The sequence below is a fragment of the Tamandua tetradactyla genome, chromosome 1, assembly GCF_023851605.1.
Source record: "Tamandua tetradactyla isolate mTamTet1 chromosome 1, mTamTet1.pri, whole genome shotgun sequence".
Taxonomy (NCBI): domain Eukaryota; kingdom Metazoa; phylum Chordata; class Mammalia; order Pilosa; family Myrmecophagidae; genus Tamandua; species Tamandua tetradactyla.
Window position 1 is genome coordinate 170,374,182 of NC_135327.1, and position 12,719 is coordinate 170,386,900.

Here is a 12,719-nt window from a genome sequence, read left to right on the forward strand (position 1 = left end):
ATCACATTGGCTAAATCTACAGCTGATTGCATTTGTAATCAGCTGGGGGAGTGTCTTCTGCAATGAGTGACACAATCCAATCATGGGAAAACTTTTAAGGAGGATTCAGAAGAGACAGTCATTCTTCCTGCTTCAGTCAGCCAGCCTCTCCTAAGGGTTCATTGAAGACCTTCATCGGGGCTGCCAGCTTGTGGCCTACTCTACAGACCTTGGACTCTACATCCCCAGGGTTACATGAGACACTTTTATAAATTTTACATTTATGAATATCGTCTGCTGATCCTATTTCTCTAGAGAACACTAGCTAATACAACCAGCAGTCTAGCATTCAAATTTCAAATGTGATAAGAATAAGCATTTTTGTTTATTAAATCTGAAAGGCCTTTTAGCAGATACATGCTATGTGTCACAGCCAACTTATAGTAAACACTGCTTTCATCTAGGCAGCCGAGTTAAAAAGTACTTAGTTTTTTGTTATCGTATATACTAAGCATCCTACAAATGTGTAAGGGAATGAGGGGAAGAACTCTTGAGACATTCTGCAGCAACTGTCTTGTGGGGGTGAAAATGGCATATGAAAGAAGTTGGCAATTATCTGGCTACTTTGTTTGAAGAAAATCAGGGCCCCCTGTTTCCACCTCAGCACTGTCAAACTGTGATGTCTTTCCCTGACTCCAGCCTAGCACTGGTCTCATAATGGGTATTACAATTGATCCCTATCCCCAAGCACCCCTGGGCAGCCAAGGGAAAAGCAGGGAACCATGTACCACTCACCTGGGTGACAGGCACAGTGCAGGAGTGTGAGCTATCGAAACAACCTGGTGAAGTCTCTCAAGGCCCAGCAAACTTGTTTACATTCCTCAGCACTAGAAAAGAAGAGGTAGGTAGGTTCTTGATTAATGAGAAAGACAGAATATGCCAATAGGCAACAGCAAATGGGTCACTGAAAAATGACCCAGCTCTGCAAGGAGCTCTCTCCATCATCTCTCTTCCCTGCTTCAGATTTTCCTGTAACTCCAAGGTAAAAATTAACTACTGTACATGAGAATAATTATAAGCTTGGTGGTCCTCAAAGTAAAGGACTTTGGAGACAAACTGCCTGGGTTTGAATTATGGCTCCACTGACTCAGTGGGCAAATTTCCAACACTTGCCTCAGTTTCCTCATCTATTTATTTACCTCAAAGTGTTCTGAGGATTAAATAAGTTCCTATATATATATAGTGCTAAAAATAATAAGGCAGTGAAAAAACTGTATTCAATAAACGTAGGCTGCTACAAAAACACCACCACTGCCACCACCACCAATACTTGGTAGAAGTCCTTGATATAAATGTAAGAAAACTAGGCCCAAATAAAAAAGCAAACGTAATCACCTAAGGCTCTGATAATTTAACTCTACTAGCTGATCTAACTTAGGTACCCTGGTTTCTTCATTCTCCTCCAAAGGCATATTTTATTTACAAAGCCCAGTCCTGCAACTATGCCTTTCCCAGTCATCAATTTTCTAGTTGAACAGGCTACTCAGGATTTCCTCCTGTGGGAGGAGAGGGGAAAGGGTTAACAAGGTATAAGGGAGGAGGAGGAAGCAGGACTGGTCCTCAGGCAAACACTGCTGATGCTTAAGATGGTATACAGGCTTGCAAACAGCCCAATACTCATCAAATGGTATTTTTTCAGAAGATCCTTTGTTCAAAACTATCACTAAGAAATTAGCTGATGCTTGTTTCCTCCTTTTGTGTCTTCTCAACAGTTTTTGGTAAATGAACATGGGGCTAAGCTAAGAATATTGGAAATGGAAACACTTCCTGTATGTTCACCTTTCTGCAGCCTTCTCCTTGGTTCAGAAAAGCACAGGGACCAGGCTCTACAGCCCAAGGTTCAATGTTAAAAAGCTCTCTTCACATTTCAGAATGGTTAAACACCAAAGGAAAGAACTGCTAAAAGTGATCCAACAGAAAAAAAAGTGAAATGAGAGCTATTACCTTAAGTACTTACATTTGATTTTTTAACATGTTATAAGGTATGAAATATTATTAAGAATCTCGATTTAGACCCCAGACTAGAAACTCTCTTCTAGTTAAAACTTTAAGGATAAAACTTTCTTTTATCCTTAAAATGTAATGAAAATGAGGAAGGTCTTCTGGTTTTATTGAAATTCTGCAATTTGCTCCTTGTGGATTTAACAAACTTCAATCAAAGCATCTCATGGTTCTCTATTTCCAAATCAATACTGATTATTAAGGAGGCATCCAGGATGAGTGGGCCCATATTCACTCATGTTCCCAAAGTCAGCAAGGCGGATTGAAACCCAAGAGAAGCCACTGTGTGATTTTGTTATTTCAAGGGACTAAGACAACAGGAAAATCTGAAACTTAGGAAGTGTTAGGGACGCAAGATGTTTTTTGCTGTCCTAAATGTCTTACATGATTTAAAATTTCCTTTTTCAACCAGATTTTTTTGTTTTAATTTATAAGAGAAATGATAACTTCATCCTTAGCCTCTTTAGTGACATGTGAGAGAAAGTATTCAAACCAAAATGCAAGTACAGGAGGACTGCGATAAAACAGAGTGAAATGAACGACAGGCCACAGTATTTTTAATCAGCTAAGCTTCTGCTCTCAATGCTATCAGCAACTGCTTTGGTGTCAAGAGCTCCAGACAAATGTTCAACTTAAGTGTCCTTGGTGGTTAAGCATACAGAAGTGGGGAAAAAAAAAGCTCCTTGAAAGCTAGAATTATTTTACATTTTTTGCCTTGGCCCTTTCTGGCATTTAATATATCCTGTTTCTTTTTTGTTCTATTTCTCTAGGTTCTATTTTCTGGGTTTTAGCCTCACAACCCAAATCCTTCCACCACACTTCTGAATAAGCTTTATAAGGGTCACTGTTCTTCAGACCTCACAAAACTAGGGTTCTGAGAAATGCAGCCCCTTTCAGCTAAGGTTCTGATAAAGAATAATCAAGCTCTAGTTAAAGACTTGAATAGGAACTTATCTCAATACCGGTTTCTAATTCCAATGCTACCTGTGTTCTTATCTTTTGATCTTGAAGATCATACAAATGATAAGGGTAACAGAATAAACACCAAGACAAAGAATTAGGAAATGATAGCAGGATTCCTTCTAGTGACTTAGTACTGATCAATGATAGGCTCATTTGGTGTTTGGAAAGCAAGAATGGTATTAAGAATGAAAAATCCTAGCTTCCATCAAGTTGACCAACTCAAAAAGCTAGAGAATTAATTACTAGTACTATTTGAAAAACAGGCTTGGGCTTGCTGAAATGAAACTGAACTAGTTCATCCTCCCTGCTAGAATGGCAAACAAAGCATGTTGAGGCACGAGTTACAGGACCTTAGGACCAAAAGGGAGACTGAGTCATGCATGGAACTGAAGGTTCAAGGGCAGCAGGCACACTAGAGAAAGAGGGTGAGCAATTGCAAACCTGTTCTCTAGAACCTCAACATTATTTCTTACTTCTATTCATTTCCCACCACATGTCAGTGACTTACATAGGGTTAGTGGCAAAACTTGTTTAACAGTGAAAGATCAAGTAGACGAGGCTGGCAATGCATTTTATTTTCCCATATCACAGGGCAAAGATCACTGCATTATTTAAGTAACTTTTCCTTGTACCCCAATTTTTTTAAATTAGGGAATGATATCCAAGACCTTCATTTTTAGATTTACCCCATTGTTCCATCTGTCATTTAACAGGTTCATAAAGGGAGCATGGGCCTGGTTGAGACTTATTTCACAATGTGTGGGTAGCTGCCTTGGTGCTGGCAGAAGACATGCCCCAGCTAGTTTTGTTTCTTTCTCTCTTTTATTTAATTAGAGAAATTGTAGGTCTACATAAAAATCATGCAGAAAATACAGAGTACCAATATATCACTCCCCATTATTAACGTTTTGTATTAACATGGTGTATTTGTTAAAACTGATGAAAGAATATAATTAGAATTATACTGTTAACTATAGTTCAAGGTTTATATTAGGGTTCCTTGTTTGTCCTGTGGTTTCTTTCTTTCTTTTTTTTTAGTTTCTATTTAAGTAACATATGAAACCTAAAAAATTCCCCCTTTAACCACATTCAAACATGCAATTCAGTGCTATTAATTACATTCACAGTATTATGCTATCATCACCACCCACTGCCAAAACTTTTCCAACACCCCAAATAGAATTCTACACAATTTAAGCATTAACTCACCATTTTGTACTCCTGCTAACCTATGTTCTAGCTTCTGACCTATGAATTTGCTTATTCTAATTATTTCATAACAATGAGATCATACAATATTTATTTTTTTGTGTCTGGCTTATTTCACTCAATATAATGCCTTCAAGGCTCATCCATGTTGTCACGTGTTATCAGAACTTTGTTTCTTTTTACGGTTGAAAAATATTCCATTGAATGTTGTTCTAGTTTGCTAGCTGCTGGAATGCAATAATACCAGAAGCAGAATGGCTTTTAAAAAGGGGAATTTAATAAGTTGCTAGCTTACAGTTCTAAGGCCAAGAAAATGCCCCAATTAAAACAAGTCTATAGAAATGTCCAATCTAAGGCATCCAGGGAAAGATACCTTGGTTCAAGAAGGCTGATGAAGTTCAGGTTTCTCTCTTAAGTGGGAGGGCACATGGTAAGCACAGTCAGAGTTTCTCTCTCATCTGGAAAGGCACATGGTGAACACGGTCAGGGTTCCTCTCTCATCTGGAAGGACACATGGCAAACACAGTGTCATCTGCTAGCTTCTTCTCTCCTGGCTTCAGGTGAGGTGTTTTCCTTCTTCATTTCCAAAGGTTGCTGGCTCGTGGATTCTGCTTCTCGTGGCTATGTCATTCTGTCCTGCTCTCTCTGAATCTCTTTCATTCTCCAAAATGTTTCCTCTTTTATAGGACTCCAGAAACTTATCAAGACCCACCTGAATGGGTGGAGACATGTCATCACCTAAAAACCCAGCTTAACAACCACTCTTGATTAAATCACATCTCCAGGGAGATGATCTGATTACAGTTTCTAACATACAGTATTGAATAGGGATTATTCTGCCTTTATGAAATGGCATTTAGATTAAAACATGGCTTTTCTAGGGGACATACATCCTTTCAAACCAGCACAAATGTATATACCACATTTCATTTATCCATTCATCAGTTAATGGACACTTGGGTTACTTCCATCTTTTGACAATTGTGAACGTCACTGAACATCGGTGTCCAAATGTCTGTTCAAGTCATGGTTTTTTTATTCTTTTAAATATAACAAGAAGTGGGGTTGCTGAGTCGTATAGTAATTCTAACCTTAATTTTCTGAAGAACTGCCAAACTGTCTTCCACAGCAGCTGTACCATTTTACATTCCCACCAACAATGAATGAGTATTGTATTTCTCCACATCCTCCCCAATATTATAATTTTGTTTTTTTTCTTTTTTAAATAGCAGCCATTCTAGTGGGTATAAAATAGTATCTTACTGTGGTTTTAATTTTGCATTTTCCTAGTGACTAATGATATTGAACATCTTTTCATGTGCTTTTTGGTCACTCGTATATCTTCTTTGGAGAAATGTCTTTTCAAGTCTTTTGCCCATTTTTAAATTGGTTTATCTTTTTGTTGTTGAGTTGTACAATTTCTTTACATATTCTGGATATTAAACCTTTACTGGTTATGTGGTTTCCAAATATTTTCTCCCATTCAGTAGGCTTTTTACTTTCATGATAAAGTCCTTTGATGCACAGAGGTTTTTAATTTTGATGAGGTCCATTTATCTATTTTTTCTTTTGTTGCTTGGGCTCTGGATGTAAAGTCTAAGAAATCACTGCCTAAAGATGCGTCCCTGTTTTCTTCTAGGAATTTTATAGTTCTGGTTCTTTCATAAAGATCTTTGATCCACTTTGAATTGATTTTTGTATATGGTATGAAGGAGGGATTCACCTTCATTCTTTTGCATATGGACATCCCTTTTCCCAGCACCATTTGCTTAAGAGACTTTTCCCCACTGAGTGGACTTGGCACCACTGTCAAGCTGAGAAAGGTGGGACAAGATGGCAGCATAGTCAGGTAAGGAATTTAATTTGTCCTCCAGAATAGCTGGTAAACAACCAGAAACAGAACAGAATAACTGTTGGGGGAACATCAGTGACCAGACACACAGCATACACCAGTCTAGACCAGGTAGAATGGCTGAGATCCCACACAAAATTGTAAATCCCCTAAGCCCCAGAGGCCAGCGCCCTTCCCCCATGGGCACAGCAGGCTGGTTCCCAGAGGGGAAAGGAAACATACTTTACCAGCAGCAAGGGCTTAGTTCAACCAAGCTACAATTGAAGAATTAATGAATAAATCCTGACTACTGGAAACAGGCCCCCAACACAGATAAACCTGGAATAAGCACTAAAGGAACTAGGAGTTTTTGCCCCAGCAGAAAGGGGGCAGAGTAACAGAAAAAAATAATCAGTTGGGCTAAACCCCAATCAACATCACTTCTGTTGACTCTTAAGAACACCTAGAACTCAAAGTGAGATTCTATAAAGCTTTCAGGCACCAGGTTTGCCTTCCTGGAACATGTAATTCCTGGAGGGTTCCTAGAACAGATAAATCCTGAAACTCAGAGGGATCAGCCTCTCCAGAATTATCAATTAATTACATCCCCTTATCCTTTAGTGTGGACACCCCTTCTCAACATGAAAAAGTCAGAACAGGTATTGCCCAAAGATTCCTATAGATTGGGAGAAGGATTAAAGGAGAAGGAAGAGATATAACAAAGAAAATGGGATTTAACAATGGGATTTAACAAATGAGTATGGCTACTGAATTATTACATTAATATTCCTTCTAGCTTCCATGTTTTGGAGTAGCTAGAAGGAAAAATATGAGATGATGGAATGGTAGCCAATGACAAACTCTGGGATCTACTCTGTAACTACTTGCTGAAGAATGGTTTGAAAATTACTACATTTTTCTTACTTTGCTTTGTACATATGCTATATTTTACAATCCACAGTTAAAAAGAATCAGTTGGCTATAGACATGAGGGTTTATTTCTGAACTTCCCCTATGATTCCAATGGTCTACATGTCTGTCCTTGTGCCAGACTGTGCTGTTTTGATCACTGTGGCTTTGCAATAAGTTTTAAGTTTGGGAAGTGTGAGTCTTCCGACTTCGTTATTTTTCTAGACAGCATTGGCTATTCAGGGTTCCTTTTCCTTCCACATAAATTTGATGACTGACTTTTCAATTTCTGCAAAGATGGCTGTTGGAATTTTGATTGGGACTGTGCTGAATTCACTTCCTAAGAATATTTAGTCTTCCAGTCCATGAACACAGAATGTCCATCCATTTGTTCAGGTCTTCTTCAATTTCTTTTAGCAATGTTTTGTAATTTTCTGAGTGTAAGTCCTTTATAACCTTGGTTAGATTTATTCCTAGATGTCTGATTCTTTTAGTTGCTATTGAAAATAATGTTGCTGCCTTGATTTCCTCTTCAGACTGTTCATTAGTAGTGTACAGAACTACTGATGTTTGTGTGTTGATCTTGCACCCTACCACTTTGCTGAATTTAATTATTAGTTCTGGGAGCTTTGTTGTGGATTTTTCAGAATTTTCTATAAAAAGAATCATCCCAGCTAGTTTTATAGGTACATAATGACACGTTGGCAGTTTATTTTCTAGGGGGAAAGGAGTTAACATGGACTTATCACCTACTATGGTGCCAGACCTTCTGTAGTTCCTACTTGGTATCTCATAATAATCCTGTGAGGTAGCTTTGATTAACCCTTATCTTACAGATGAAGAAAGTGAAGTGCAAAATCACAGAAAGTGGCAAGATTCAAATATACAATTTTGATGCTAAGGTTAGTCTCTTTACATTTTACCATCTTCTGACCAACACTAAATGGGAATAAATCAAAACAGAAGTAACTGCTATCCTTCTTTCCCCTAAAATAGGTTGTAGGTAGAATACCACTTCTACTGATAAGATTCATAGTTAAAGAGAAATTGAATCATTCTGATAAGGTTATTCCACTCAGTATAGCCATACCCAATGGAGAGGATATCCCCATTTCTGATACGTCATTTAGGTGGTCACAAGCTATTTTTCAGTCATGCACGTCACTTATCTACAGCTAAAAATCAGTTTCCTCTGGGACTTGAAGTAATCTATATAGTAAACTACAAAATAGAATGGTTTGGGATTTGCATTAATGAAAATGCTGAGGATACTGGGGGGTGGGGGGAGGCGGAGATGAAAAAGTAAACTAATTTGGAAAAAAGATTAAGATATCAAGTCCAATTATTAAAATTTATTTTCTCTCACTTTTAAAGACTAGGTTTGTTTTTAATTATAAAAGTAATACATGTGGTGTGTGAATATATCTAAAAAAAAAACCGCTTTAAAAATAAAAACATAAAAAAAAAAAAAAGTAGGGCGGGCTAAGGTGGGTCAGCAGGCAGAGTTCTCACCTGCCATGCCGGAGACCCAAGTTTGATTCCCAGTGCCTGCCCATGCAAAAAAATAAAAAATTTAAAAAAAACCCACATGCCTATGAAAAAAATGCAAATAGCACAGAAGTTATGAAATGAAAAGTCTCTGTCCCCTCCCATTATGGTCCCAATTTACTATGCATAAAGTAGCCTGCATATATATATACGCATATGTATATTTATATATAAATAAAGTATATAATAAAACAGTTTTTAAAAGTACAAATGAGTTGATATAGTAACTCTATTTTCCCTGTTACAGTATACCTTGTATGTCTTTCTGTATCATCATATGTAGTTTTTTCTTATTCTTTCTAAGTAGCTGTTTACTACTATAGATATACTATAAATTGTTTAACTATTTAGCTGTTGATGGAAAATTAGATTTTCAGTTTTTTCAGTGGAAGGCTCTATGGACCTCATTGCAACACTCATTCTTGGACCTATACAGTATACTTTAGGAATATAATCCAGTCAAATTTTTGCTAATTAGACCCATTTAAAATGAAATCAAATAACACTTTTATGATTATAAAATTGTAATTAAGAAGACCACGTAGTTATATTAAAAATGTTTATATGTTCACAGTAAGGAAAAAAAAACCCACTCATATATATTTAACATTTTAAATAAGCTTTAATCCAGAGATTGTGAACAGGTGGTTTAGGAGCATGATACATCCCCCCAAGAGCTACTTTGTTCAGTTTGTGCTTCTTGAAATTGGAATATGAATGTCTTTAGGCATGGTGAGTATTCTTCAATTCACCGCAGTCTATACCACTCTCTAAATTTTTACAACCAATGTATTGCCTGTCCAGACAACTGTAATCTTCATCCCTAAATATGGACGAGAACTGAGAGAGACTTCATAAAGATAGAAACAGAGCACATGAAGGGTAGTGGGCTGCTCAGTGTATTTTCTTTTGGGAGAAAAATAGTGCTTTACTTACTTTTCAAGTTCTTACACCAAATACATTTATGTACGCCAAATACATTTATGTACAACATAACTGATGTACATAAACACAGCATTATGATGTTTCTCCCCCAAACTAATTTCCATTGCCAATCTGTGCAAAGGCTCAAAAGATAATAAATTGCAAATTTATAAGGGCACACCAGAAACACAGGTATGTTTTTTTGACATACCCCAGTTGCTATTCACACATACTTTAAGAAGCCCTAGGCATCACTCACCTAGTGACTTGCTTGTGGAAGTCTGTGAGTTGTTTGTGTGTCACTGTGACGGCTCCCACTGTTGTCTCCTTTGGTAAACCTTTCAAGGAATTTTCTAACCATCGGCAAAAAGTCTGTATAGGGATAAGAATTTTAAAAGGAGGCAGAGTTTGCTCACTTGGGACTCTGGGTAAAAACAAAAAAATATGAGCTTTCTTCTGTAGCATTTATTCCCCTAGACTTGGAGGCCAAGTAAAGGTACTAAAAAAGGGACTATTTTTAGGCCTTCAAGTCCTCTGGGTTGAGGCAGTCTATAAATGCATGCCCAGACTACCCTTCAAATCGGCAGCAAGCATCATGTCAGACAGAGCCCTTCTAGCTTGGAAGTGATGTCTCTTCTGGATGAGGCTATTGTTCTGTTCTTGTCATTAAAATTGTAGAACTCATATCCATTCAGTTGCTTTGTGATATCGGACTGCTCTTTAGGTTAGAAAATTATTTAATAGAAACATCACTCTTGCTGCTATTTAAAATAATTTTTAAAAATACTGTTTCACATGGATAGGGGAAACATCTGAGTAGTCTCATACTATGTTTCATATGCACAAAAATTACCTGCCCTAAGCCTTACTTCCTTCCTCTTCAAAATAAATAAAAATTCTAGAGATTTCCCCTGAGATTTCACTTTTCAGATTTTTTTTTGAGAGGAGGATCAGCTCTAATTTTTCTTCATCCTTTTTTTCTTAAGTGGGATGTATACTTCCTAATCAACCCTTTCCCTTCCAGACTGCCCTAAACCCTTGGCAACTGCTGATCTCTTTACTATTTCTATAGTTTTGTCTTTTCCCAGAATGTCATATAATTGGAAGCCTTTTCAGATGGCTTCTTTCATTAAGCATTAAGGTTCCTCCAGGTCTTTTTGTGGCTTGCTAGTTCATTTCTTTTTATTGCTAATGACTTTTCATTATATGGATGTGCCACAATTTATCCATTCACTTATTGAAGGACATCTTGGTTTCTTAAAATTTTTGGCAATTATGCTGTTATAAACATTCCTGTGTAGGTTCTGCGTGGGTACAAGTTTTTAACTTCTTTCGGTAAATACCTAGCAGGGCAATTGCTAGGCCATATGTAAGCCTATGTTTAGTTCTATAAGAAACTGCTGAACTGTCTTCCAAACTGGCGGTGTCATCCAAAATCTATCCAGAATATGCAGCTCAGTGATAATGGAGTCTACAGTGAAACTGTACAATCCTTTTTGTGAAACTGAGGTTAATAACTGTCATCAATGATAAAAAGTAAGAGATAACATTAAAATGTATGTGGAATTAAAATTTATACTTACAAGATAATTATGAATCTAAAGTTAATCCATTTTGTGATTCTGGAAGAGAGCTCACTTAAACTAGACCCAACTGCACTTTTCCGAACTGATTTCCTTTTTTTTTTGCATGGGCAGGCATCAGGAATCGAACCCAGGTCTCCAGCATGGCAGGTGAGAACTCTGCCTGCACCCTGAACTGATTTTATATTATTAAAATTATAAACTCTCCTTTAAAATAGTTTACTCCCTATATTATATTTTACCACTCTGATCCAAAATTTCATGCAGTATACACAATCTGATTTATGATCATGCAGTCTGATACTGAAATTACTTAGACATTACTGGTTATCCAAAAACAAACAAACAAACAAAAAAAACATACCATGCTCTGGTGATAAAGGACCTGGTTCAAAAACTGAACCAGGCTGCAAATGAACCCAAAGGGGAAACAAATCCAAGTGTGCACTGTGGGCCAAATTTATACTTCTACGTCTCCAAATGCCCTGGCTAGATATACTAACAAATGAATGATACAGTGCTATACAAGGAGCCCGAATGGAATTTACACTTAATCTGTACCTCTATATAACTGATACATGGGCATCTCTCACAAGGGAAACTTCTCACTGCCAACCACGCAGTTAAATTTCATGCTTAGTACTCACTACCGGTAATACATAAATGCCACTACAGTGACATAAACATGCTTTCAGAAATCCAATAATGCATTACTAGCTTTCTCTGGGCCTCTTCATCTATCCATTAAACTTAGTAATATGCCTAAATTAGGTTCCACTGACAAATATCAAGACTGGTTTCATAGGGTCAGCCTCAAGCAACTGAAGTTTCTTAGGTTTATGAACTGTGAGAACAGATTTCTTATGAAACCAATCTTACCGGTCTGTCAACCTGCATGATCTCCCAGAGCACTTCAGCCACATCTGGTAGGGTATAGGGGGGTAGACAAAAGCAGCATGTATGGAGCAGCTGGCTTACAAGTTGCTGTCCCAGCTGATTCATCACCTGCCCAATCAGTTCTTTTCTCAACTCAAAATCTTCTTCATGCTATAAGAGAGCAGGATCAACATATAAGTTTTAGTTCAACTTTTCAAAGACCAAATACTCCCTTTCTTCTAAGTTTAGTAATTTCTCCTTCTTGGGGAAGAGTGTGTGTGTGTGTGTGTGTGTGTGATATAACAGCTGAATTCATGAAATTCATGTGTGTGTGTGATATAACAGCTGAATTCATGAAATCCATGAAGTGTTTTGTCATTATGAAGAACTGTTTAGAGTTTAGTACACAAGAAAAGGGCATAGAACTCTGTATTTTATGTATGATTTTTCTGTAAACCTCTAATTTCTCTAATAACATTTTTTAATTAAAAAAGGGGAGGGAGGTTTTAGCTGAGATTAACTTTAACCTTTAGAAATGCCTTTTACTTCTAGTTACTTTCTTTTCTTTCTCCCTTTTACAGTCCAACTCCTTATATAATTAGCCTGCTTGTATACTTGCTTACTTTTTTACCACTCCCCTTACCTGCAATTTTACTCCATATCTGGTCAAATCTACCTTTAAAAATTTTGCAAATCACTTTACTATTCCAGGCAGTCAAGTCTCTTAATTGTCTACCAGCACAATTAGTGCTGTCCTGACTTTCACTGTTCATGGTATATCTCCCAGTTAGTTAAGACTACCTTCTTATCTCCAATATATTTGCATTCTCTCCATA

At 37.2% G+C, this 12,719-nt stretch overlaps 1 protein-coding gene across 2 annotated transcripts in view; it reads right to left on the reverse strand.

The window, feature by feature from the left end:
- TNPO3 (transportin 3) overlaps positions 1–12,719 on the reverse strand; it is a 140,970-nt gene that overhangs the window by 2,372 nt on the left and 125,879 nt on the right. For both annotated transcript variants that reach the window (XM_077126703.1, XM_077126727.1), the window contains 3 exons: positions 11,887–12,054; positions 9,684–9,796; positions 775–866 (listed from right to left, as the gene is read on the reverse strand). In XM_077126703.1, the coding sequence (XP_076982818.1) occupies positions 806–866; positions 9,684–9,796; positions 11,887–12,054 (342 nt within the window). In that variant the 3' untranslated portion in view covers positions 775–805. The remainder of the gene's footprint in view (positions 1–774; positions 867–9,683; positions 9,797–11,886; positions 12,055–12,719) is intronic.